Raw genomic sequence first — 22,936 nt, forward strand, 5'->3', positions numbered from 1 at the left:
AGTAAAATATTTATCCAGTGACCACCTAATTTACCTTCAGACACATCATCACAAGTTCTTTTCTGTCAGGTGAATGCCTAATTTTTTGGGTCTGTACTCCCGTGGCCTAAACATTTTGCTAGGCTCCAGCAGGGCACATTTTTGAGAATTTTTGCCATTGATCCCCCTCTGGTATGTCACTGTCCATGTTATGGGACTATTTGTGCACTTCTAGCAACTATTTGGTGGCTGCAAATATGACCTGAAGGTTTTTCAGGCTCGCCTGCCATTAAAGTGAATGGGGCCCGTCGTGAACGCGCAGTTCGCCAACATTTGATCGTGAACGCGCATTAGCAAAACGTCCCGGCCGATGTTCGGCCATCACTATCTATACCAAAACATTCTTGCTGCCATGACTACATCACAGACATAAAAGTCTAGATATTAAAAAAGGGAATTTTCAAATCTGGAGAATCTAGCAGTACAAGCTCATGAAAACCTTTGACACTCAAATCAGAAATTTATGTGCTTCATAGATGTGTCCTCCTACATCTCTTACCCCTCTGACCTCTGGGGCTCATGTGCTAGATGTCTATTAAAAAAGGGGGAAAAAAAAACTTTTGCATTCCATATTTACTGCTACAACTGTTAGCTTCCTCCTCCATATCAATCTTCTGCCTCATATCAATCTGCCCCACATCACTCATCTCGCCTGCCTCACTATTCCCATGTACTTTTGTGTATAAATGTGTGAATCTTCAGATACTGTTATTAGAGAGGAGTGAATAGACTTCGGATTAAACATCCGAAGTTGATTCGCTCATCCCTGTTATAAACATGCCTATTAAAGACACCCGAGTAGTCTAGAAAGCTTACAATTCTGTCAGTGTCTTTAGTTAGCCACTAAAAGGTATCAACTAAAAATGAATGTCATTTTTTTGTATTCCCTAAAGAAAGCAGGACTATTTTTTATCTTTTTCAGTAATTTTTGTTTAGTCTGTAGTATATACTTGGAGTGGCACCTTCAAGTCAGAATGTGCTCCTATTTCACCTTGGGAGTAGCATTCTTTTTTGCACTTTTGCTCCACGTATTAAACAGGTAACTTTAATTAGGTGATATATATACACTCACCTAAAGAATTATTAGGAACACCATACTAATACGGTGTTAGACCCCCTTTTGCCTTCAGAACTGCCTTAATTCTACGTGGCATTGATTCAACAAGGTGCTGATAGCATTCTTTAGAAATGTTGGCCCATATTGATAGGATAGCATCTTGCAGTTGATGGAGATTTGAGGGATGCACATCCAGGGCACAAAGCTCCCATTCCACCACATCCCAAATATGCTCTATTGGGTTGAGATCTGGTGACTGTGGGGGTCATTTTAGTACAGTGAACTTATTGTCATGCTCAAGAAACCAATTTGAAATGATTCAAGCTTTGTGACATGGTGCATTATCCTGCTGGAAGTAGCCATCAGAGGATGGATACATGTTCTCATTCTGTTTACGCCAAATTCGGACTCTACCATTTGAATATCTCAACAGAAATCGAGACTCATCAGACCAGGCAACATTTTTCCAGTCTTCAACAGTCCAATTTTGGTGAGCTCGTGCAAATTGTGGCCTCTTTTTCCTATTTGTAGTGGAGATGAGTGGTAACCGGTGGGGTCTTCTGCTGTTGTAGTCCATCCGCCTCAAGGTTGAGCATGTTGTGGCTTCACGAATGCTTTGTTGCATACCTCGGTTGTAACGAGTGGTTATTTCAGTCAACGTTGCTCTATCAGCTTGAATCAGTCGGCCCATTCTGACCTCTAGCATCCACAAGGCATTTTCGCCCACAGGACTGCCGCATACTGGATGTTTTTTCCTTTTCACACCATTCTTTGTAAACCCTAGAAATGGTTGTGCGCGAAAATCCCAGTAACTGAGCAGATTGTGAAATACTCAGACCGGCCCGTCTAGCACCAACAACCATGTTACGCTCAAAATTGCTTAAATCACCTTTCTTTCCCATTCTCAGTGAGGAAGAAGTCAGTACCTTTTGGGACTTCGAAACGCGTCTGGGAGAATTCTGGACCCCACATTACCACCATTTTGGCGTACGCAAGGACACTTACAGCTCTACCTCCGTCTTAACCTCTCAAGTGACTGATTCGTCCTACATAAAGACTTATGCCTGATAGCTTCTTGGAATGACACAGTTCCACTCTTCATCTAAATTGAAGCTAAGGAAAATCTGAACACGTGGGACGCTGAAGGAACGGCGACCAAAAGGAAAAAGCTGCACTCAGAGGTTGGAGGTAAGGGAATAAGGCAGCTCGATAACAGGTGGGACGCCACCCAGAGCTAATAATTCCCGTATCTCAGAGAATTACTAACAAACAGCCTATATAGTGCTGATAACCAATTTTTCTGTGGTGGACTAATCAGAAATTCAGAAAGCACCTACAAGCTGTCTGACATACACATTTATACCTCAAGTGATTTTTTATCTTATCGTCATTTGTGATGTTTTATCCTTTTGTTATTTAATTTCTGTACAATTTACGTATCTTGTATGACATTTTAAATCTTTTAATAATTGAGAACTGTTATAGTAGTAGTAGTAATAAAGTAATTTGCTTTGAGCAGTCCTCCAGATATTGAGTGCCATATCTTTATTTATTTTTACAATTTACTAATCTCTTGGTGTTTTTGGAGTTAACACTTAGTGAGCACCTTTTCTATCCTACGGATTGGTAGAGCCACCCCATTCTGTGAACATATATATGATGTTTGCCTCTATTGGGTTAGTGCATTTTAGTTTTACAACAGCTGGAAGGCCACAGGTTAAGCATCCTTGCCCTATAATTTAGTTCTCCTACTCAACCTGAGGATATGCATGGAGATACAAATGGAGCATGCAGGGCAGTGCAACTGCAGTGGTGCTGTAAAACACACTTTACATGCTTTTATCTACTAAAACGTTTCTGGAGCACACAAGCTTTTATTTCAATCTAGTAGGTTTACCTTTAGCAGAATTTAGCAGCTGATATATACACAGTTGAGCGACATTATTATGACCACTAGCTAAATATCCAGAGTAACCACGGTGGCAGTATAGAAGCAGCTAGACAGGCTAGTAGTGACTCAATAAAAAGGTCCTGGTAGGTTGTCACAGGTATTTGGAGCCATGCTGACTGCAGTGCATCCCACAGCTGCTAGAAAGTGTGTGAAGGGGGATCCATAGAATGAACATGATGATATGTCCCACAGATAATTGGGTTCAGATCTGGGGAACTAGGGGGTCAGGATGGTACTTGGAAGTCTTAGCTCCTCCAAGCAATGTCAGACATTTCACTTCTCACATCAATGGCACTCTGCAGTTTTTATACATTGCTTATTCGCAATGGTACCGTTTGTGCACTCATACAGGCAGAGTCAAAAGTCGCAGGACATCATTTTATTTCAGAAACAAAAAGGGGAAATTAAATCTCAATACCCTAGGAAGAAATGGGTGAGGGGGCCTATCTTTTAGGCTATGTCTGGAACATGACCACCATCTTGAAAGCTGCCATATTTGATCAAGAGAGCTGCCATTATTTTCGAATAAGAAGAAGGGGGTCATGTAGCATATCAAAGAAGATCGGAATTATCACACACCTTATATACCCACCAAATCAGCTCACGTCTGTCACAGTGACAGTTTTGGCCGTGCAGGCTGGCTGCATGCTCCCTCACGTACTGGCTGCAGGCTGATACTTGTGTATGCCGGTTGCTTGGGGCTGCGGTTGTGTGTGTGAACTGTTGCCTATGTTTGCATCTCCCCTCTTCCATATCTCTGTGGCCATGCAGGCTGGCTGCATGCGCTTTGTGTACTGGCTATGGGTGTTCCCATGTATGCTGGTTCTGCGATGTGTGCTAGTTGCAGTCTTGTGAGTGAACAGAGTGAGTATGGATGCATTTCTGTTTGTATCACAGTGCAGTTCTGTTACTTGTTTTTGTGTAGGCTGGCTGCCTGTAACCTCGTACTGGCTACAGTTATCTTGTGTAGGCTGGTTGTCGTTTGGAGTGTGCTAACTGCAGCATTCTGTGTCTGGTGTGAACTGTCACTTGTGATCGTATGTTCTTTGGTTCTTGTTACTTCTTGTTTTTGCAATATGCCCTTCTGTGCGTGTTGCCTGGTAAAGCATTGGTGTTATTGTTTCCTTATCCATGCGTTGCCTGATCTTCTGTAGCTGTTCCATGTCTTGATTCACTTTGTTCCATGTTTAGCCTAGCAGTGCTCTAACTGCGTCTGAGAGCCTGGCAGTGCTGAACTGCTTCTGATCCTGTTTGTTCCATGTCAAGCCCAGCAGTCACTACTGCTTCTGATCCTTGTCTGTTCCATGTCTTGCCTACAGTGCCTTACTGCTTCTCTTCCTGTCCTGTGTATGTCCTTCCTTGGTGAGAGGGCTCCTGGGTTCTCTGGAGGGAGGATCTCTTGTCTGTGTGCAGCTCTGTCGGAGACTGCCATGTTTCCGTTCCGCATGGGATCCAGGCATCTTCTTGTAAGCTGGTTCCTGTTTGTTGTCTGATCCATGTTGTGTGTTTGTTTGGGTTCCAGTCCTGTTGTCTGTTTCGCTGGTCCTTGTACCTGCGTGGTACTCTGCAGGTAGCAGCCATGTGTACATGGACATTCCTGGAGGTGCGACCAGTGAGCCCTTGGCCAAGTTCATCCTCACCACTAGGGGCTCTGAATAATGGGGCTCACTGGCTCTTTGCCCTCCTAGGTTTTGCCTCTGGTCTGCTGGTGCACTTGGTTCTGTGGTAGTGCTACCACTATTGCCTAACCTGCTTTTCAGTAATGTCACGTTCACTTATTACATGTGTAATAAAGTACTCTGTTGGTCCCTGGTCTGTTTCTACCTGTGTCCTGTTTGCAAGACTTCCTGAAGGTCTGCCAATGTCAAAGGTAGGAAGTGGTCCTAATAATGTAACTCGACTGTGTATAATTAAGTCTATAAAACAAGTTAAATAATGAATATGTACAACTTTATTTAAATCAAAATGTAGGACTAATTAGTTGAAGAAATGTTAAGATAATGCAAAACTAAATGTACACAATGGCTCGGATTCACTAATCGTAAAGATGGCGAAAGCATCAGGTTGTACTGATCTGCATCATATTTAGCACAGTGGCTCAGACTGGATAGTAAATGTGGTGCAAGGATAAAAATACATTTTCTGCTTCTATAACCGCTTTTGATTGGTATTGATCTCTATTACTTGGAGACCTCTTTATACCAGAATTATGGGGCAATTTGGTCACTAAATTTCACATCTTAGGCTCTTCCCCTTTCCAGCGAAGCCATGCCACTTGGTGCTAGGTCCCACCCCATATCGAGCAGGTTGGAGAAAAAAAAAAAGTGTAGAAACCCCAAATACCAATTTACGTATTTTTTAAGATTTTTGGCACAGGCACATTAGTAAATCTGGGCCAATATCATTACAATCGTTGTCCATATCCCTTATTAGGAGATAATGTCAGAGTGGCGTTTCCTGCTCAGAACGCATCACTATTAGTCCCCTCCTATGATGAATGACTTCTTTGAATGGGCACCATAAATCCACATTTGGATGCCGCAGAATTATCCACCAGCAGTAACAGCTTAGAGATGAGTATACTTTTTGAAATTCTTTTCCAATTCGTCCAGTTTTTCAGAAAATTTGATTCATGGCCAAATCAATTCTACACAAATCAAAAATGGTCTAAATTGCACAGAAAATTAGTACACAGGTGCATCCCAATAAATTAAAATATCATTGAAAAGTTCATTCAAAAAGTGAAACTCATATCGATTCATTACTCAAAGAATTATCTATTTCAAGCATTTTTCTTTTAATGTTCATGAATATGGCTTACAGCTAATGAAAACCCAAAGTTAGTATTTCAGAAAACTAGATTAATTATATAAGACCAATAAAAAAATTAAGAGGTTGTCTAGCGCAGTGTGGGCAGGTGCCAAGTTTTGCTATAAAATGAAATCAGCATCTCCATTAAGCTTGTCAGCAGAGGGAAGCATGAAGTGCTCTAAAATGCCCTTGTAGATGGTTGCACTGACTTTGGACTTGATATAACACAGTGGACCAACACCAGTCATATTGGACCTCAAGCAAATTGCATTGTGTGCCTCTCCACTCTTCCTCCCAACTCTGGGACCTTGATTTCCAAATGAAATGCAAAATGTATCATTATCTGAAGACAGGACTTTGGACCACTGAGCAACAGTCCAGTCCTTTTTCTCCTTAGCCCAGGTAAGACACTTCTGATGTCTCTGGGTCATGAGTGGCTTGACAAAATGAATGCAGCAGTCCTAGATACGTCTGTGTGGTGGCTCTTGAAGCACTTCAGCTCCCCCAAATCCTTGAATGGCCTTTTCTTCACATTTCTTTCAAGGCTGTGGTTTATTCCCATTGCTTGTGCACCTTTCTCTACTACACTTTTTTCTTCCACTCAACTTTCCATTAAATATTGAGTCACGAACAACGGAAACAACTCCACCACCAGCTTTTGCCAAAACAGAATTTTACTTAAATGTGGTAATGAACACAACCACAAATGCTGGGAATATACAACAAATTTACATACACCTAGCCTGAAGGCTGAGACCCTTGTGCTGCACAGCACAGCGGTCTCCGATGGATGCAGGAGGAAAGCGTGGTAATCTACCTACTGGTGGGCACAACTAAACTGCCACACCTTACCTGTTATTACCCTAAAAAGCAAGAATAACTGTATGGGTGTGTGGTAGGGGCTAGCCTGTGGTGCAGCACAACAGCTTACAATCTTACATAGCTCTACAGTATTTTCCCTCCCATAACTGGTGTTTTAGCATATGCACAAGTATTCCTCCTGAGCAAAACGTCAGCCTGGATTGAGTTTGTGGGAAGTTTATCAGCTCTGCAATGTGAAATGTCCCTTTAAATTATAGATTCCTTGCAATGAACAATAGCAACATTTATGGCCTGGCACAAACAGAGACCCTAACTAACTACAGGCCTGGTCTCAGTCTCTAGGCGCTGTAATGAGGTGCGTGCACAATCTTATCGACCCGAGTCTGCTATGCATCCACTGGTGACTCTGAACAGAATAAATGCCTCTCCAACAAGCATGCGGTCCCACAATGTATGTAACTTTGCTCCTGAGCTCTCATCAGCGTTCCTGAAAGCAATCCTCGTTCCTATGGTCAGTATTAGGGTCTTGGACACGATCAGTTTCACTTAGCTGCCACTCTGGTCACTGAGGGATGCTCTCACACTTGGATGCCGTCATATCCTCTGCTGACACAGTTCCTCAGTCTCCGCTGCCTCTAATATGGCTGCTCCCTTTCTCTTCCCCCCCAGGCTCTGTAACTCCACCTCTCATGAATATGGAACTATATGCAGTCTGTAGCAGTGTTTAGAAAACAGCAGCATCTTGTGGCCAAACAGCAGAATGTCAGTCCAGATAATTTTATTTAATCTTCAGTGTTCAGACAGGGAGAGCAGTTTCCCCATGTCACAAAAGCACATAAGTAGGTGGCATGCGTCATTCACCATCTTATGCTACTGTACAGACTACTAGGAAACTGAATGTTGAACCCCAGCCAGTGGGAATTCCAGAGTGTTCTGTCACCTGGACTAGGCTAGCACCCTCTGTATGGCACTATCCATTTTTTTAAATCGTTGCACCACTACATGTGCACCATGCAGAAAGCATCTGTTATTTTTCCCAAATGCAGTGGGACCACAATGTTTCTACTATTGTCTCTGACCCCCTTGTCCAGTTTGGAGTTGTGAAGACAGCCAGCAGGATATTTGTTGCTTAATACAATTTAACAACTAAACAGCTGTGTGGTTACTCTAGCTCAGGCCGATCAGCTCTAACACGGCATGGCAACGCTGTACTTTCTACATATGATAGGAGTGAGTGGGAGCAATGCTGTTTCCTGCTTCTGTTGGTGATGCAAGGACATCCATGGAGGAGGATGTAGAGGTGGTGGATGCCTTCTTGATGCTGCAATAGCCCATGGCTTATTACACTGCTCAAAAAAATAAAGGGAACACAAAAATAACACATCCTAGATCTGAATTAATTAAATGTTCTTCTGAAATACTTTGTTCTTTACATAGTTGAATGTGCTGACAACAAAATCACACAAAAATAAAAAAAAATGGAAATCAAATTTTTCAACCCATGGAGGTCTGGATTTGGAGTCACACTCAAAATTAAAGTGGAAAAACACACTACAGGCTGATCCAACTTTGATGTAATGTCCTTAAAACAAGTCAAAATGAGGCTCAGTAGTGTGTGTGGCCTCCACGTGCCTGTATGACCTGCCTACAACGCCTGTGCATGCTCCTGATGAGGTGGCGGACGGTCTCCTGAAGGATCTCCTCCCAGACCTGGACTAAAGCATCTGCCAACTCCTGGACAGTCTGTGGTGCAACATGACGTTGGTGGATAGAGCGAGACATGATGTCCCAGATGTGCTCAATTGGATTCAGGTCTGGAAAACGGGCGGGCCAGTCCATAGCATCAATACCTTCGTCTTACAGGAACTGCTGACACACTCCAACCACATGAGGTCTAGCATTGTCTTGCATTAGGAGGAACCCAGGGTCAACCACACCAGCATATGGTCTCACAAGGGGTCTGAGGATCTCATCTCGGTACCTAATGGCAGGCAGGCTACCTCTGGCGAGCACATGGAAGGCTGTGCGGCCCTCCAAAGAAATGCCACCCCACACCATTACTGACCCAATGCCAAACCGGTCATGCTGGAGGATGTTGCAGGCAGCAGAACGTTCTCCACGGCGTCTCAAGACTCTGTCACATCTGTCACATGTGCTCAGTGTGTATTGAGATAAACCACGGCACACCAATGTCTTATTATTTTGCAAATTTATTTTAGGTACACAATGGTATTTCACAAGATTTGTCAATATATGACTAGTCGCGCCATAGCTGTGATATAAGCAAAAAATCACGTATATATTTGTAGGCCTTGTTATGTCCCAACGTTTCGGTCCTGTCAAAGACCTTTCTCAAGGGATCGTGGCCGGTTGGTAAAGCTGCATGGTGTAGGCGCTCAAGCTTTACCAACTGGCCACGATCCCTTGAGAAAGGTCTTTGACAGGACCGAAACGTTGGGACATATCAAGGCCTACAAATATATACGTGATTTTTTGCTTATATCACAGCTATGGCGCGACTAGTCATATATTGACAAATCTTGTGAAATACCATTGTGTACCTAAAATAAATTTGCAAAATAATAAGACATTGGTGTGCCGTGGATTATCTCAATATATTCTGCGACTGAAGTCCTCTGCGAGCACCCACCACCATACCAAGGTGTGCGGATTCTACAATTTCCTACAATTGATGTGCTCAGTGTGAACCTGCTTTCATCTGTGAAGAGCACAGGGCGCCAGTGGCGAATTTGCCAATCTTGGTGTTCTCTGGCAAATGCCAAACGTCCTGCACGGTGTTGGGCTGTAAGCACAACCCCCACCTGTGGACGTCGGGCCCTCATATCACCCTCATGGAGTCTGTTTCTGACCGTTTGAGCAGACATGCACATTTGTGGCCTGCTGGAGGTCATTTTGCAGGGTTCTGGCAGTGCTCCTCCTGTTCCTCCTTGCACAAAGGCGGAGGTAGCGGTCCTGCTGCTGGGTTGTTGCCCTCCTACGGCCTCCTCCACGTCTCCTGATGTACTGGCCTGTCTCCTGGTAGTGCCTCCATGCTCGGGACACTACGCTGACAGACACAGCAAACCTTCTTGCCACAGCTCGCATTGATGTGCCATCCTGGATAAGCTGCACTACCTGAGCCACTTGTGTGGGTTGTAGACTCCGTCACATGCTACCACTAGAGTGAAAGCACCGCCAGCATTCAAAAGTGACCAAAACATCAGCCAGGAAGCATAGGAACTGAGAAGTGATCTGTGGTCACCACCTGCAGAACCACTCCATTATTGGGGGTGTCTTGCTAATTGCCTATAATTTCCACCTGTTGTCTATTCCATTTGCACAACAGCATGTGAAATTGATTGTCACTCAGTGTTGCTTCCTAGGTGGACAGTTTGATTTCACAGAAGTGTGATTGACTTGGAGTTATATTGTGCTGTTTAAGTGTTCCCTTTATTTTTTTGAGCAGTGTATAATCCTGCAGATCTTGCGCACAGCAATGCTTTTGCCTTCTGGCACTGTGGAGAAAAGCTGCCAGATGGGAGATCACACAGAACTAGTGGCAGCTGAGCTCGGCTGACACGTTTTGAGCCTGTACCCACAGTTTCAGCCGCTTCCCAAGTTCCTGAGCTGACCATATTAGAAGTGAATCTGGTCCTGGTGGAATTTCCTTTCTTTTTCAGATTTTGGTTATGCACAAAAGGATAGGAGAGAAACTCCTTGCTGACAGTGGAAACGTGTTACCACTTTAGGAAGGAATGCAGGGGAGTGTCTAAGACTAATTATATATTCCAAAATACTCAAGTATGGTGGTTTGCAGGAACAGGCTTTTAATTCCCCTACTATTCCACCTTTAAAAACAGCCTGTTTCAGTTTAATCGTTATTTTCAATTAATTGAATGCTCAAAAAAATGTTTCGTCTCACTCATTTCTTCTTGTTGCATGTTGAAGCTCTACTTGGAACCTTGTTCAGATCCAACAATGTAAAATATGATTTTTTGCCATTTTTCAAGTGGTCTTAAACTTTTGATCAGGACTGTAGAAGGCCCTTTGGCCAGTGGGCTCACAGTGCATCCATCTTCAGTGGATTGTCTTGAGGCAGAAGGGAGAAAGTCTCTGACCTGGGAATTCTTTTTTGTAGTAAATAGATCTATAAATCGGGGTCCCCATCTCTGACTTTCCGGCCTAGTACTCATTTTCCTTCCTTTAATGTGTTCCTGCTGAGAAAGTCTGCTGTTACATTTTCTCTTCCTTTTATGTGTACTGCATACAAAGAGCAGGGGTGCACCACTAATGAGGCCAGGTGAGGAGATTGCTTCAGGCAGGGTCAAGAGGGGGGCAGCGGAAGGACCATGGACAATGAACGCTTTCATTGTGGCAAAGTGATTATTTTAAGAAATTGGCATTAGGAGGGGACGCAGTTTCAGTTTTCGCCTCAGGCAGCAGAAAGGCTAGGTGCAGCCCTGACAAAAAGGTCTGCTCTGTGTCCCACCCTAACTATTTATATTATGCCACCATGGTCATGTTGTCAGATAGTACTCTTATGTTCTGCAAATGTATCGAAGCTTTCAGGTTATTTAACGTTATGGAGGTGGCACCTTTTATTTGTAAGCCTCAACGCTGTTTCCTGTCCTTTGAGTGGTGGATCATCCTCCTATCGGTGCCGGTGTGGAGGTGTGAGGTAAAGGGGCCATATATTGTCTATAGTAACTGGCTTGTGTCTGCAATTTGTCAGACACTGCCACAATAAATCCTATCACATCCACAGCTGAGAAACTGAATTGCGCCTGGCTGATTGTGCCTGATCCAGCTGTCAGCCTCTGAGCCAATAAGGGCAAGCACTTCCTCTCAGAGTTATGCGATCCTCCTAATTTCTTGTCGTTTTCCCCATCACTGCTGTAAAATGTTGCTGGGCACAGCTTTTGCGTGATTCATGCAAAGCAAATTGCCAAAACTGTGAAATTCTTAACAAATCTGATTCATTTAGAATAGATTTTCTTATCTCTACAGCTCCTCACCAAGGGTCTCAGCTCCCCTGTTGTGTAGTCCAGGGTCAATCAACAACCTCATGTACTGTAGCTGTTGTGATACTTCATCTCCCAGCATGCACATTTGCTCAGCCACTCAATTAGAAGCAAATAGACCATGCAGGAAATTTTAGCTTTACAACAGCTAGGGTTCTGGATGTTGCTGAACTTTGGTGTAGTCGGTATGACAACCCCCCCCCCCCTCCCCTTTAATTCTCTTTCATAAAGGTTGAGTATTGGAGAATAACGTTCTTTGATATCACAAGCATAGGGCATAAATCAAAATTAAGCAGTATGCACCGAAAATCTACAACAAATCTACCACTGTAAATCACTAGATCTGGTCATAAGGTAAACCCTTCAGCAAATGCTATAGCATACTGAATGTAAATTTTTTTTTTCTGCTGCTAGTCCCAGTCGAGATGTAATCAATTCAGTTACCGTAATTAAAAATTATTTTTATTTTATTTTTATTTTCTGGTCTTCACCTTTCAGGGATGTGGAGGTCAACACAAAAACAATAAAAAAAAATAAAAAATTGCACTCAGCAGAAACTATACAGTTAACATAGAAGTTTCAAATAATGGTTGCCTGCTAGATTTCTCGCCATGTAGCCCAGCATGGATGAGTTTCCTAGGAAACCGTTTTCCTGACACTTATGGTTTTTTGATGCACTCTCTTTATCTGAGCAGCAATCCATGCATCTGACACAGACATTCCTCATTTCACGCTGCAAATGAGAACAAACTGTCTAGCATTATAAAGGCATCACCATTGTGAAGATAGATCTGTAGCCTTTAGAGCATATCACATAAATGTAAACACTATTGTTCCATCTCCTGGTAGAAAGTTAAGTTCTCTTATCATCTAAAACTTTTGTGCAAGAAAGCAACTGCCTTTTAAAATCAAGCACTGTGTGGGGAAGAGGGGACTCTCTTAAACCATAAGAAAGTGGCATTTTTCTTCTCCACTGTATCTTTACAGACGGTTGAGACATTACCTATAAAATGCATCGCAAAGTTATGGAACAAATGTTTTTCACGGTTTCCCTCCACGATGCAAGCTCTTGGTTAAAAAACGATTGAATATTTGATTTACATATTTTAAAAAATTGCTCTTTTCACACTGGTGATTCCCTCTACACGTTTCTGTTTCATTATTAAAGCCAGCATAATTCACCAAGCTTCCATTTTTAGCTGCTGAAATTAGATCTGTCATGAACGCATTAGACTGGTCACTTTGATATGGACACTACGAGTCTCATATGTAGCCTGTAATACCATTGTGTGCAGCGCACAGGCTATAAGAGAATGCACACTTAAAGAGAATAGATCAGAAAATTACATGGTTTTACAGTATGTTAAGCATTTTTTTTTTAGTATTTTTTGTTCATTTTCTTTTACTTTTCCATGTCACAAACAAAAAACAAAAATAAAATTGCAGCCTAGCAGAGTAATGGGTAAGGGAAACACCTCTCCCCTGCAGTGTCCATGTGTATCGCTGTCCTGAGGACGATGATACAGATGAATATAGAGATGAACGCTTCCACAATGGAAACGCTCATCTCTCCCTGCCCTGCCACAGAACCGCTCATGGGCCCCCCTAACACACTGGCCCCCTGTGCAGCCAAACCGGCTGCACAGGTGATATGGCCGCGCCCGATACATCTATACACAGGGTGGCCCACAAAAAAAGTAGTTCGCTTCCAATATCTCCAAATGAAACTGCCCTAATAGTAAATCAGTCTTCGTTGTCCATAGCAGCCAATCAGAGCCTAGCTTTCATTTTTTCGGAGGCATGTAGGAACTGAAAGCTGAGCTCTGATTGGTTGCCATTGGCAATTAAGACAGATTTATTATTCCGCTTGATAAAAATGGTCTATTTTGTCAGAAAGATGGTGTTCGACCTGGAACAGCGAATGGTGATTGTGAAAGGCTATGTGCGAAGCAGATCGATTTAGGAAACGCAAGAGACCTTTGCTGACAAGTACCCAGGAACAAAACTACCAGCTAAAGGTTGTACTCATTGTTTGGTTCGGAAATGCCATCAAACTGGCTCTGCTGCAAACATGAAGAAACCAAGGCCTCCATCAATCAGGACGGCTAAAGTAGTGCATGAAATTCAGCAGTGGATTGCAAGTAGCCCCCCAAAATCAACTCTAAGACTCAGCAAGTTGGTGTAACACGAAACATGTCAGGGATTGCTGAAATCTCTGAAACTGAAACCATACTGAATAACGTGTAGCTTTGTCGGACTCATGTAAATTTATTGGACTTGGCTGCTGACTAAGATTGCTGACAGACATTTGGACCCATTGCTGTACTTCATAACAGACTAGGCTTGGTTTAATTTATTAGGTCACATAAATTCCCAGAATAGGAGTTACTGGTCCACTGAACATCCCCATCTGACTCCCGAAAGACCACTTCACAAACAGAAAATTAGCATTTGGTGTCCAGTGTCAGGAACACGAATGGTGGGCCCAATTGTCTTCAAATTATCTGTGAATACCGCAATTTACCTGGACATCTTTGAACAGTTTTAGAACCAACTAAAACCAGGAGACAAAATGCCCTGCCTTTTTCAACAAGATGGGGCAACCTCACAGAACTCACTGGCACAGGTTCATTAACTCTTTACTACCATTGGAGGTGGCTATTTTTTGTGTGCCACCCAGTAGTAGTGCTCTAAAAGATTTAGTAAAACTTGTAATTTGTTCATTTTATTTCTGCACTTTATATGCTTAGGAGTCAAATGGGCGGTCTTATTATTGATTGACATAATTTGCTATGCCTAGTCATTCAGAGATAGCGGTCAATCATGAAATAGGACAGCCCCCATGACTCTGAAGCATAGAAAGAGCAGAGGTTTAACTGAATGAATTACTTCAAGTTTAGTGAATCTTTTCCCATAAATCTATATCAATCTGCTCAGCTTCTCCTGCTCTATAACATGCTGCCTGCAGATTGTACGGCATTTAATATGGCACAGACATCATCACATGGCTGACACAGCAAGGAACGCACTGGAGGACAGTTATGAAGATGAACCATATTTATCACAGTGGCTGATGCTGGATGATATATTTATGCATCTTTAAAGGGAATGTCCCACAATTTTTATTTTTTTTTCAAAACACCTGGATCTGAAGCCTTTAATTGCATACAATTAAAAAAAAAATTGCAGCTATTATAACCATACCCATGTTATAAGGGAAAATAATAAAATGAATAGAACACCCAACCCAATCCCGAACTTCAGTGAAGAAGTCTGGGTTCGGGTTTGGGTACCACATTCAGTTTTTTCTCAAGCATGTGCAAAATGCATTGCACTCGTGCGGACAACACTGAACATCGGAATGCAATCGCAGTCAAAAGTGACTGCAATTGTGTGCCTACTCGTGCAATGCACACGCGACGCATCCGGAGAAAATCCAGGACACCTGTGTGAAAGAGGGTCAAAATGAAAACATTCAAAAATAATTCTTCAAACAGCTCCGCACACAACACCAAAAAGTTATAGGAGTTAGAATATGGAGACTAAAAGAAAAAAAGTATTTGTCAAGATTTATTTTATTTATTTTTTTCAGTACAAAAATGCAATAAAAAAAATATTGCCAGATTCATACTGACCTGTAGAATGAAAGTAACTGGTCAGTTTTAAAGTTATAGGGAACAACGTAAAAACAAAACCTAAAAAAAATAATTATAAATAAATTAACCGTTGTGGAATGGTGTTTTTTTTCCTCTAATTTCACCCCATTTATATATTTTTTCCCCATCCCACCACAATGTATGCAACTAGAGATTAGCGAAGCGAAGCTGACGAAATTGAATTAGATCCGAATTTCAGGCAAAATTGCATTTGCATCAAAGGCGAATTTCCTCACGCTTCGTGGTAACAAATCACATTTTTTCCTAAAATTGCTGCTACATGTGTGAGTACCTGGGGAGAGGATCTCTGGGAAGGCGGGATAAGCCATAATGCATGCATGCAGCCAATCAGCAGCCAGCCCTGTAATGTCACAGCCCTATAAATAGCGTCAGCCAACTTAACCATTTACCAGTGAACTTCGTGCAGCGAGAGAAGTCTACAGGCGCAAGGGACAGTGATAGGAAAGACTTAATTGTGGTGAAAAAAACGATTTATAAGTGCAGGGAAAGGATAGGAAGGAAACATACCACAGTATTTATGTAGAACAGAGCTCAGTAGGGAAGGTTAAAAACTGGGTAATAGGAACAATCCTATTACCCTTTGCTGCACTGACTGGGGATCCAAATTGCCATTATACATCTCTAATTCCAGCAAACCGTTCTGGTTATTGGGGTGCAAGTGCTGTTTGATACAGCTATTAACAGGGTTTATTACAAGGAAATATTTCTACAGTACGTCTTATTTGCCCTTGTGCGGTGCAGTTATATGTTGTAAAGCCTAGTTTGCCGTGTATTAGTGGCGAAATAAAAATATATTCGCCATTCAACGTTGCACTTATCTGTGAAAAGTGTTTTGTATTGTGTAAAAGTATAAAATAAATTAGGGCCTAATTGCCGTTATGTGGTGCAGCAATATATTCTGAAGCCCTGTTGCCGTGTATTAGTTGGAAAAGAAAAAATATTTGATCTAACAGTATGTCAGACAGAAGTGCCAGGCCCTGCACAGGGGCCTAAATGTTTCTGGCGCAGGCAGAGGTCGCAGCAGAGTAAGGGGGCATGGCAGCAGGGGTCGCAGCGGGAGGCCTGAGCTCCCGGTGTCATCTAGCGGTCGTGTCTTGACCAGCAACCCAGCGGTTCTTGAATGGTTGACTGTCACTTCAGTCAGCAAATCTATCACTGAAGTGATTGCCAAGAGACAACAGTATGCGTGCACTCATCTAACAGAGCAGAAGCTGAACGTGCTCCTGTCCAAGTTGCTGGTGCTAAAGTCCCTCCCTTTCCAAGTGGTGGACTCTGCACCTTTTCCGAGAACTGATGGCCTGCGCCAAGCCGAAATGAAGAGTCCCAAGCCGTCATTTCTTTGGCAAAAAGGCAGTACCAGCCCTGCACACACACAGAACAAAAAGGTGTGCCCAGTCCTTAAACCTGTGAATGAAGATGGAGGCAGCATGTCCGGTACAAAAAATCCCTTTATTGGGAGCCGCTTAGGTGAACAAAAAACGTGCAGAGGGTAGTTACGTTTCAGCTAATACATAGCCTTTATAAAACACCATGTGTACTCTAAAAGATTCTGTTTAAAAAACCCGCCCAAGTGATCCTAGTGGGCAGGTTTTGCTTATGATCATGTGACTCACGACGGACATGTGATTACATGGCCCCACCTCCCCAGACATGCGCACTGACTGCCGGAGGACGCTCTAGAAACGTGCACCATGAAGGTACGTGGTAGGCTGGATTTTATGCCCTAAGTGGGCGAATATTATCACATGGCTAATATGCACGTATGTACACACCTGAGATATAATGAGCATTCCACTGAGTGGGCAATTGGCCACAGTTGTGAGAGTGGGTGTGGTTTATGGTTTTTAAACAGAATCTTTTAGAGTACACATGGTGTAACGTAACTACCCTCTGCACGTTTTTTGTTCACCTAAGCGGCTTCCAATAAAGGGATTTTTTGTACCGGACATGCTGCCTCCATCTTTATTCATTGGACTGTACATTCAGGAGCCGTGATGGATCTAGGACTCCAGGCAGGCTGTTGCATTCCGGATGACCACAAGTTCTGGTAAGTGAGACTCCACAACATTTCTTTTGCAGTCCTTAAACCTGTCTGTCTGCCAAAGTGCACGGCAGTGCAGACATATGGAGCTATAATGACGGTCAGGGACAATACAAGTCCTTTACGGCCCACTGGGTGAATGTGGTTTCTGCACAGCCACCCCAGCAACTTGGCCAGGTGATGTGGCTTCCGCCTCCACGTTGGCACGCCGTTGGTCCTGCGACAATGTCCGCCTCTGGCTCCTCATCCTCCACTGTGTCCTCAGCCTCCACTGAAGGGACAATTCACAGTGCCCCTCCAGCATACCACATGTGCAGGGCATGGCGGTGTCACGCTGTTCAGCACCTTGTTTGCCTGGGCGAACTTAGTCTCACAGGGAAGGAACTGCTCCGTGTCCTTCATCCTGGTTTCTCCGCAACAATTTAAAATCAGAAACATGGTGACCGACAACGGGAAGAACATGATGTTTCGCTGTGTCAAGGAGGGCTGAGCCATGCATGGTGCACGTGTTCAATCTGGTTGTCAAGCGGTTCCTGAAGTCTTCCACCCATCTGCAAGACATCCTAAATATGGCCAGGAAACTTTGCATGCACTTCAGCATGCGCTCACGTTCCACTGCCAAGGCTGCTAGGGAGGGGGTGGCAGGAGCAGTACCAGCTCCATCAGCATCAGCCCGAGTCTAGAATTGCTGATTAGCAGCTTTCTTCACCCGCATAGTGAAGAAACTACTAGCCACTAGCCAGCAGCTAGACATAGAGCAGGACCTAAACCAGCAGGTGGTGGCATACTTTGAGTGCACCCTGCCAGTCATAATTGAAGATCCGCTGCACTACTGGGCAGCCAAACTGGATTTGTGCCCGCAGCTGACAGTTTGCCCTGGAAAAGCTGTCCTGCTCGGCCAGTAGTGTGGCATCAGAGCGAGTGTTTAGTGCAGCGGGGGCCATAGTTACCCCAAGAAGAACTTGCCTGTCCACCCTAAATGTGGAGAGACTGACCTTTGTCAAAATGAATCAGGCGTGGATCAGCCAGGATTTCTACCCACCAATGTCTGATGCATCTGGTTAGATCATCCATGCTGCCTCACCCAAACCTTGACAAAAGACTTTCTGGCTACATGCCTCAGCTACTAATATGATGCTGCCACCCGCTTGATGCCACACATCTGATGCCAAGTGCCCCTTCTTACACCCACCATCTTCAGCGGGTACTATTATTGCCACCCACCTCCACATTCCGTAATTGTGCCACTCTGACCTCCTCATGCTGCTGCCACCTCCACACAGCTATTGGGCCACTCTGTGGTCTCCTCATGCTGCTTCCATCTCACTACTAGGTCATAGGGCCACTCTGCACTACTATGTCATAGGGCCACTCTGTGGACTTCTCGTGCTGTTCCCACCCTCCCCACTTCATGACTGAGCCACTATTTTGCCTTTTTGGCTTAGCTGATATTTGACCCTTCTTCTGATCTGTCAGAAGGAAAAATGAGACTCGCAACGGATCCTCTCTGTGTAGCAGCTGTAATGCCTGTATGGTCCCATCAGAATTGGCCTATGATTTGGTAGCCAAAAGCAGGAGTGGGTACAAAAACACAGAAGACCTGCAAATATTCCATTCATGTGTCATCTCTGTTTTTGATCTACTTCTGTTTTTATTGGCATTAGCAATACTGATGGATTACTGACCAAATGCTGACCGAGTAAAGACAGATGTTCCACAGACAGGATCAGTTTGGGGGTTATTGTTCTGACAGATCAGAGCAAGGGCAAAATAATCAGTGACTTCAACACAAACTTACTGCTGACACCCTCTCCCCTCTGGAAGGGGGGCTGTACTTGTATAAGTGTTTAAATAGGATCAACAGGCAGGCAGGGTGATGGTTAAGATACAGACGAGGTAAGGAGGTTGGAGACTTTACAGGAACATAGAAAAGACAGACAGGATAAACTAAAAAACAGACAGAACTAAAACTAAAAGGTGCTTGAACACACAGGCAGGGCAGGTACAAGCTAGAGCACATACAGGGGAAAAACACAGGATAAACACAGGTAAATTGCAATAGCACAAGACCATCAACAACTTTAGGTTCACTGATGATCAGCAAAGCTCAGAGACCCTCCAAATACTATGGAACCCCCGGCCATCTGTTGGGGAAGGATTTGGAAGCAAGCTCACCTGTGCGCCTCCAAATCCTTCCCCAGCCAATGGGCCATAAGGAGACAAAGGCTGGTGCACAAAGCAGAAATACAGAGGCAGCAGTATGGCGATTAGCATGGGTATCATACCCGCAAGGGAGAGCAGCGGACAGACAGCTAGTCATAGTCTAGTTGTACAAATAATTTGCCTTGCCCCGACAAACAGGGAATATGCCCCTGCATTAAAGAAGCAATTCTCAGAGGATCCACAGGCTCCTAGCACAGAGGTAGTCACTCTGAATTAAAAGAAGCATCATTTATACTACTAAAATTCAGAAAATCCTTCAAATTCAGCCTTTGTTTCCATCTTCAGCAAAATGTGCAAAACGAGTTTGCTTGCAATTTATTGTATGTTATTAGAATAAGCTGTAAAAGGCATACTGTGAAACATAAATAAAGGACACCCCATGCCAGAAATTTTTGATTAACAAAGTGAAATTAGTAGCTTGGGAACCAAACACCAAAATATTAGTCATCAAATTCTCATCAAGAGAGGCAGTTTTTGATTTATTTGGCTGGCTAACAAAGAATTTTCTGTCAGATTCTATTAATCAAAATAAATGGCTTTGATAGCATTCCCAGCAAATCACATATCATGTCTTACATTAATAATTATATGCTCCAGAAAGTCCTGAATAGAGATGGACTTCTAAAAAAAGGATGTTAAGAACCCTAACACACATACTAAAAAGCTTGGCTTTAAGTACACAATCAAGGTACAATTTTCCCGAGAAACATAAAAGGAAAAAGACAAAGTGTTCTGAAAATAGGCAGCAAATTATTGTTCTACAAGTCTTCCACCATTCAATATTTGTAAATGTGTTTTCTGGTCATGAATTCTGCTCTTTAATCATTTTCCACCACAATGCAGCCTCACTAACGAGACTTTCTGCGATAACACATTCCCAAAGCTACAGAAATTAAAAAAATTCTAGGTCTATTTTTGATGGACTGTTTAATCTGAATTTTATGCTTCTGAAATTTGATGTCTGCACCAAAACCACTTACCAATAGGTAACCAACCAAGACAAATGCAATAGACTATTACTTAATGGCCAATATGACCAAGGGCTCATGCAAACGACCGTATTTTTCATCAGTGTGCTATTAGTATTTTTTGCAGGTAGCACACTGACATGCTTTCTTATGGGGTCATACGCATTTTTTGTAGATCCATGTAGACATTTGGCAATTTATAGAACAGGTATTTTATTCTGTTTAGCAGGCGGGAATGTGCCGTTCCACTGAGGGGATTCAAAAAAAAATATTAAAAAAATATGAGGGATACACATGGAAAGTATCTGTATTTTCCAGGTCTGAAGTTTGTGGACCAAAATATGTAAGGACAGTCATGTGCAGGAGGCCTAAAATCCTGTTTAACAGTATGATTGGCAGATGCGGTCACTGGAGAACTGCAGCTAAATCCCTATCTATCTGATTGTGTCTCGTGCTGCAGTTTAATACCATTCATTCAAGAGGTCTAATATAAATGTAGATGTAGTTAGGCACCTAAGGCCTCTTTCACATGAACTAGTTTTCGGCGCAGGTGCAATGCGTGACGTGAACGCATAGGACCCGCACTGAATCCTGACCCATTCATTTCAATGTGTCTGTGTACATGAGCGTTTTTTCCACGCATCCGTTCTGCTATATTCTGCGTTTTTCACACAGCCCTGGCCCCATAGAAGTGAATGGGGCTTCAGTGAAAAACGCATTGCATCCGCAAGCAAGTGCAGATGCAATGCGTTTTTCACGAATGGTTTCTAAGAGATGTTGCGTGTAAACCTTCAGTTTATCACTCGCGTGAAAAACGCATCAAAATGCATTGCACCCACATGGAAAAAACTGAACGCAACCGCAGACAAAACTGACTGAACTCGCTTGCAAAAAATGGCACGAGTTTCCCTGAATGCATCCGAAATCAATCCGTCTTGCTCGTGTGAAAGAGGCCTTAACTTCATAGATTAAGCAGAGCCTGGAGACACCAGGAGCAAGTCCAAAAGCTCCCATTCACGCTATACCAATAAAAACGCATGTGTCACCGGCTCTATAACGTTTCATCCAAAAATAAGGCAGAGACCTCAGAGACTAACTGCTACCTCAAAAGGAATATAGGATAGAGAGGTCTCCTATCCAGTCCTTTATCCCCTAGTTTTTTCCATAAACTCCACATGCTGTCAGGCAGATTATGATGAGAGACATCTACACCATCAGTCTGCACTACCTCCTTCTAGATTACATTTAGAGATCTCTCTTTGGAGTGACTTGCCAGACGGTGTACATTTCTCAGTAGAGCCATTTATAACATCTGGGCTACAACCCTCGATGAGTGTGTACAGCATTGATTGGGGGGGGGGGGGGAGACATCTGCTGTCAACCGGGAGCTACGACATGCTGCTATAGTGTGAACAGCGGTGATGTAGTGAGAGACATCTGCAACAACAGCGTGTGGAGTTTGTGGAATAACTATGAGGAGATACAGGTTTGGATAGGAGACCTCTATCCTATATTCCCTTTGAGGTAATAAGTCTCTGAGGCCTCTGCAGAAGAGAAAAGACTATGCAAAAAAAAAAAAAAAAATTATATATATATATATATATATATATATATATATATATATATATATATATAATAATAATAGAACATGTCCTATCTTTGTCCAAATTACAGACAAGGATAGGACTGTTCTATTAGGGGCAGACACATCTGCTCCGTAAAACGTGGAATGCACGGTGTCCGCGTTTGGCCTGTGGTTTTCATGGACTGTTAGAATATGCTCAGCAAATTAATTTTCAGACTAGCAGTGTCCATGGAATATGTATGACACACGGACATCAGATGAACCACTGACCATCTGGTCACAGACATGTGAAAGAGGCCTAAGACAAAGGTTTTATATACAAAAGAAGAAGACCCAGCTATTCCATCCATACATTTATACATATCTAATAGCTGAAACTTACCTTTTGTTTTCTGAGTGCACTTTTAACAAAGGCGTCGTCTCTGTATAACTGTCTTTCACTGGGCTGTACAGTTTAAAAAGATTAAATGGATACCTACAAAATTAAGAAAGCATATGAAAAATTTAATATAGAAATAACCTTAAAGTCTTGATACATCATATACTAGATACAGAAAATAGATAACGTTACCCTAAGTAAAATAGCGGGCACTGTTATTCTTGGAATAACATTTCCTGCACATACTTTATAGTACTTTTTCACCAATCAAGACTAAACCACTTGTGCAGTACAGAGGTTTACTTTACTACTGATAAGCACACATTTGCACCACCCTTGGTGTTTAGATTCATTAAAACTAG

General features: G+C 42.9%; 1 protein-coding gene across 1 annotated transcript in view; it reads right to left on the minus strand.

Moving 5' to 3' along the window:
* OCA2 (OCA2 melanosomal transmembrane protein) overlaps positions 1-22,936 on the minus strand; it is a 483,235-nt gene that overhangs the window by 273,600 nt on the left and 186,699 nt on the right. The window contains exon 3 of the mRNA XM_040425133.1: positions 22,578-22,670. Coding sequence (XP_040281067.1) covers positions 22,578-22,670 — 93 coding nt within the window. The remainder of the gene's footprint in view (positions 1-22,577; positions 22,671-22,936) is intronic.

The sequence above is a fragment of the Bufo bufo genome, chromosome 3, assembly GCF_905171765.1.
Source record: "Bufo bufo chromosome 3, aBufBuf1.1, whole genome shotgun sequence".
NCBI classification, from domain to species: domain Eukaryota; kingdom Metazoa; phylum Chordata; class Amphibia; order Anura; family Bufonidae; genus Bufo; species Bufo bufo.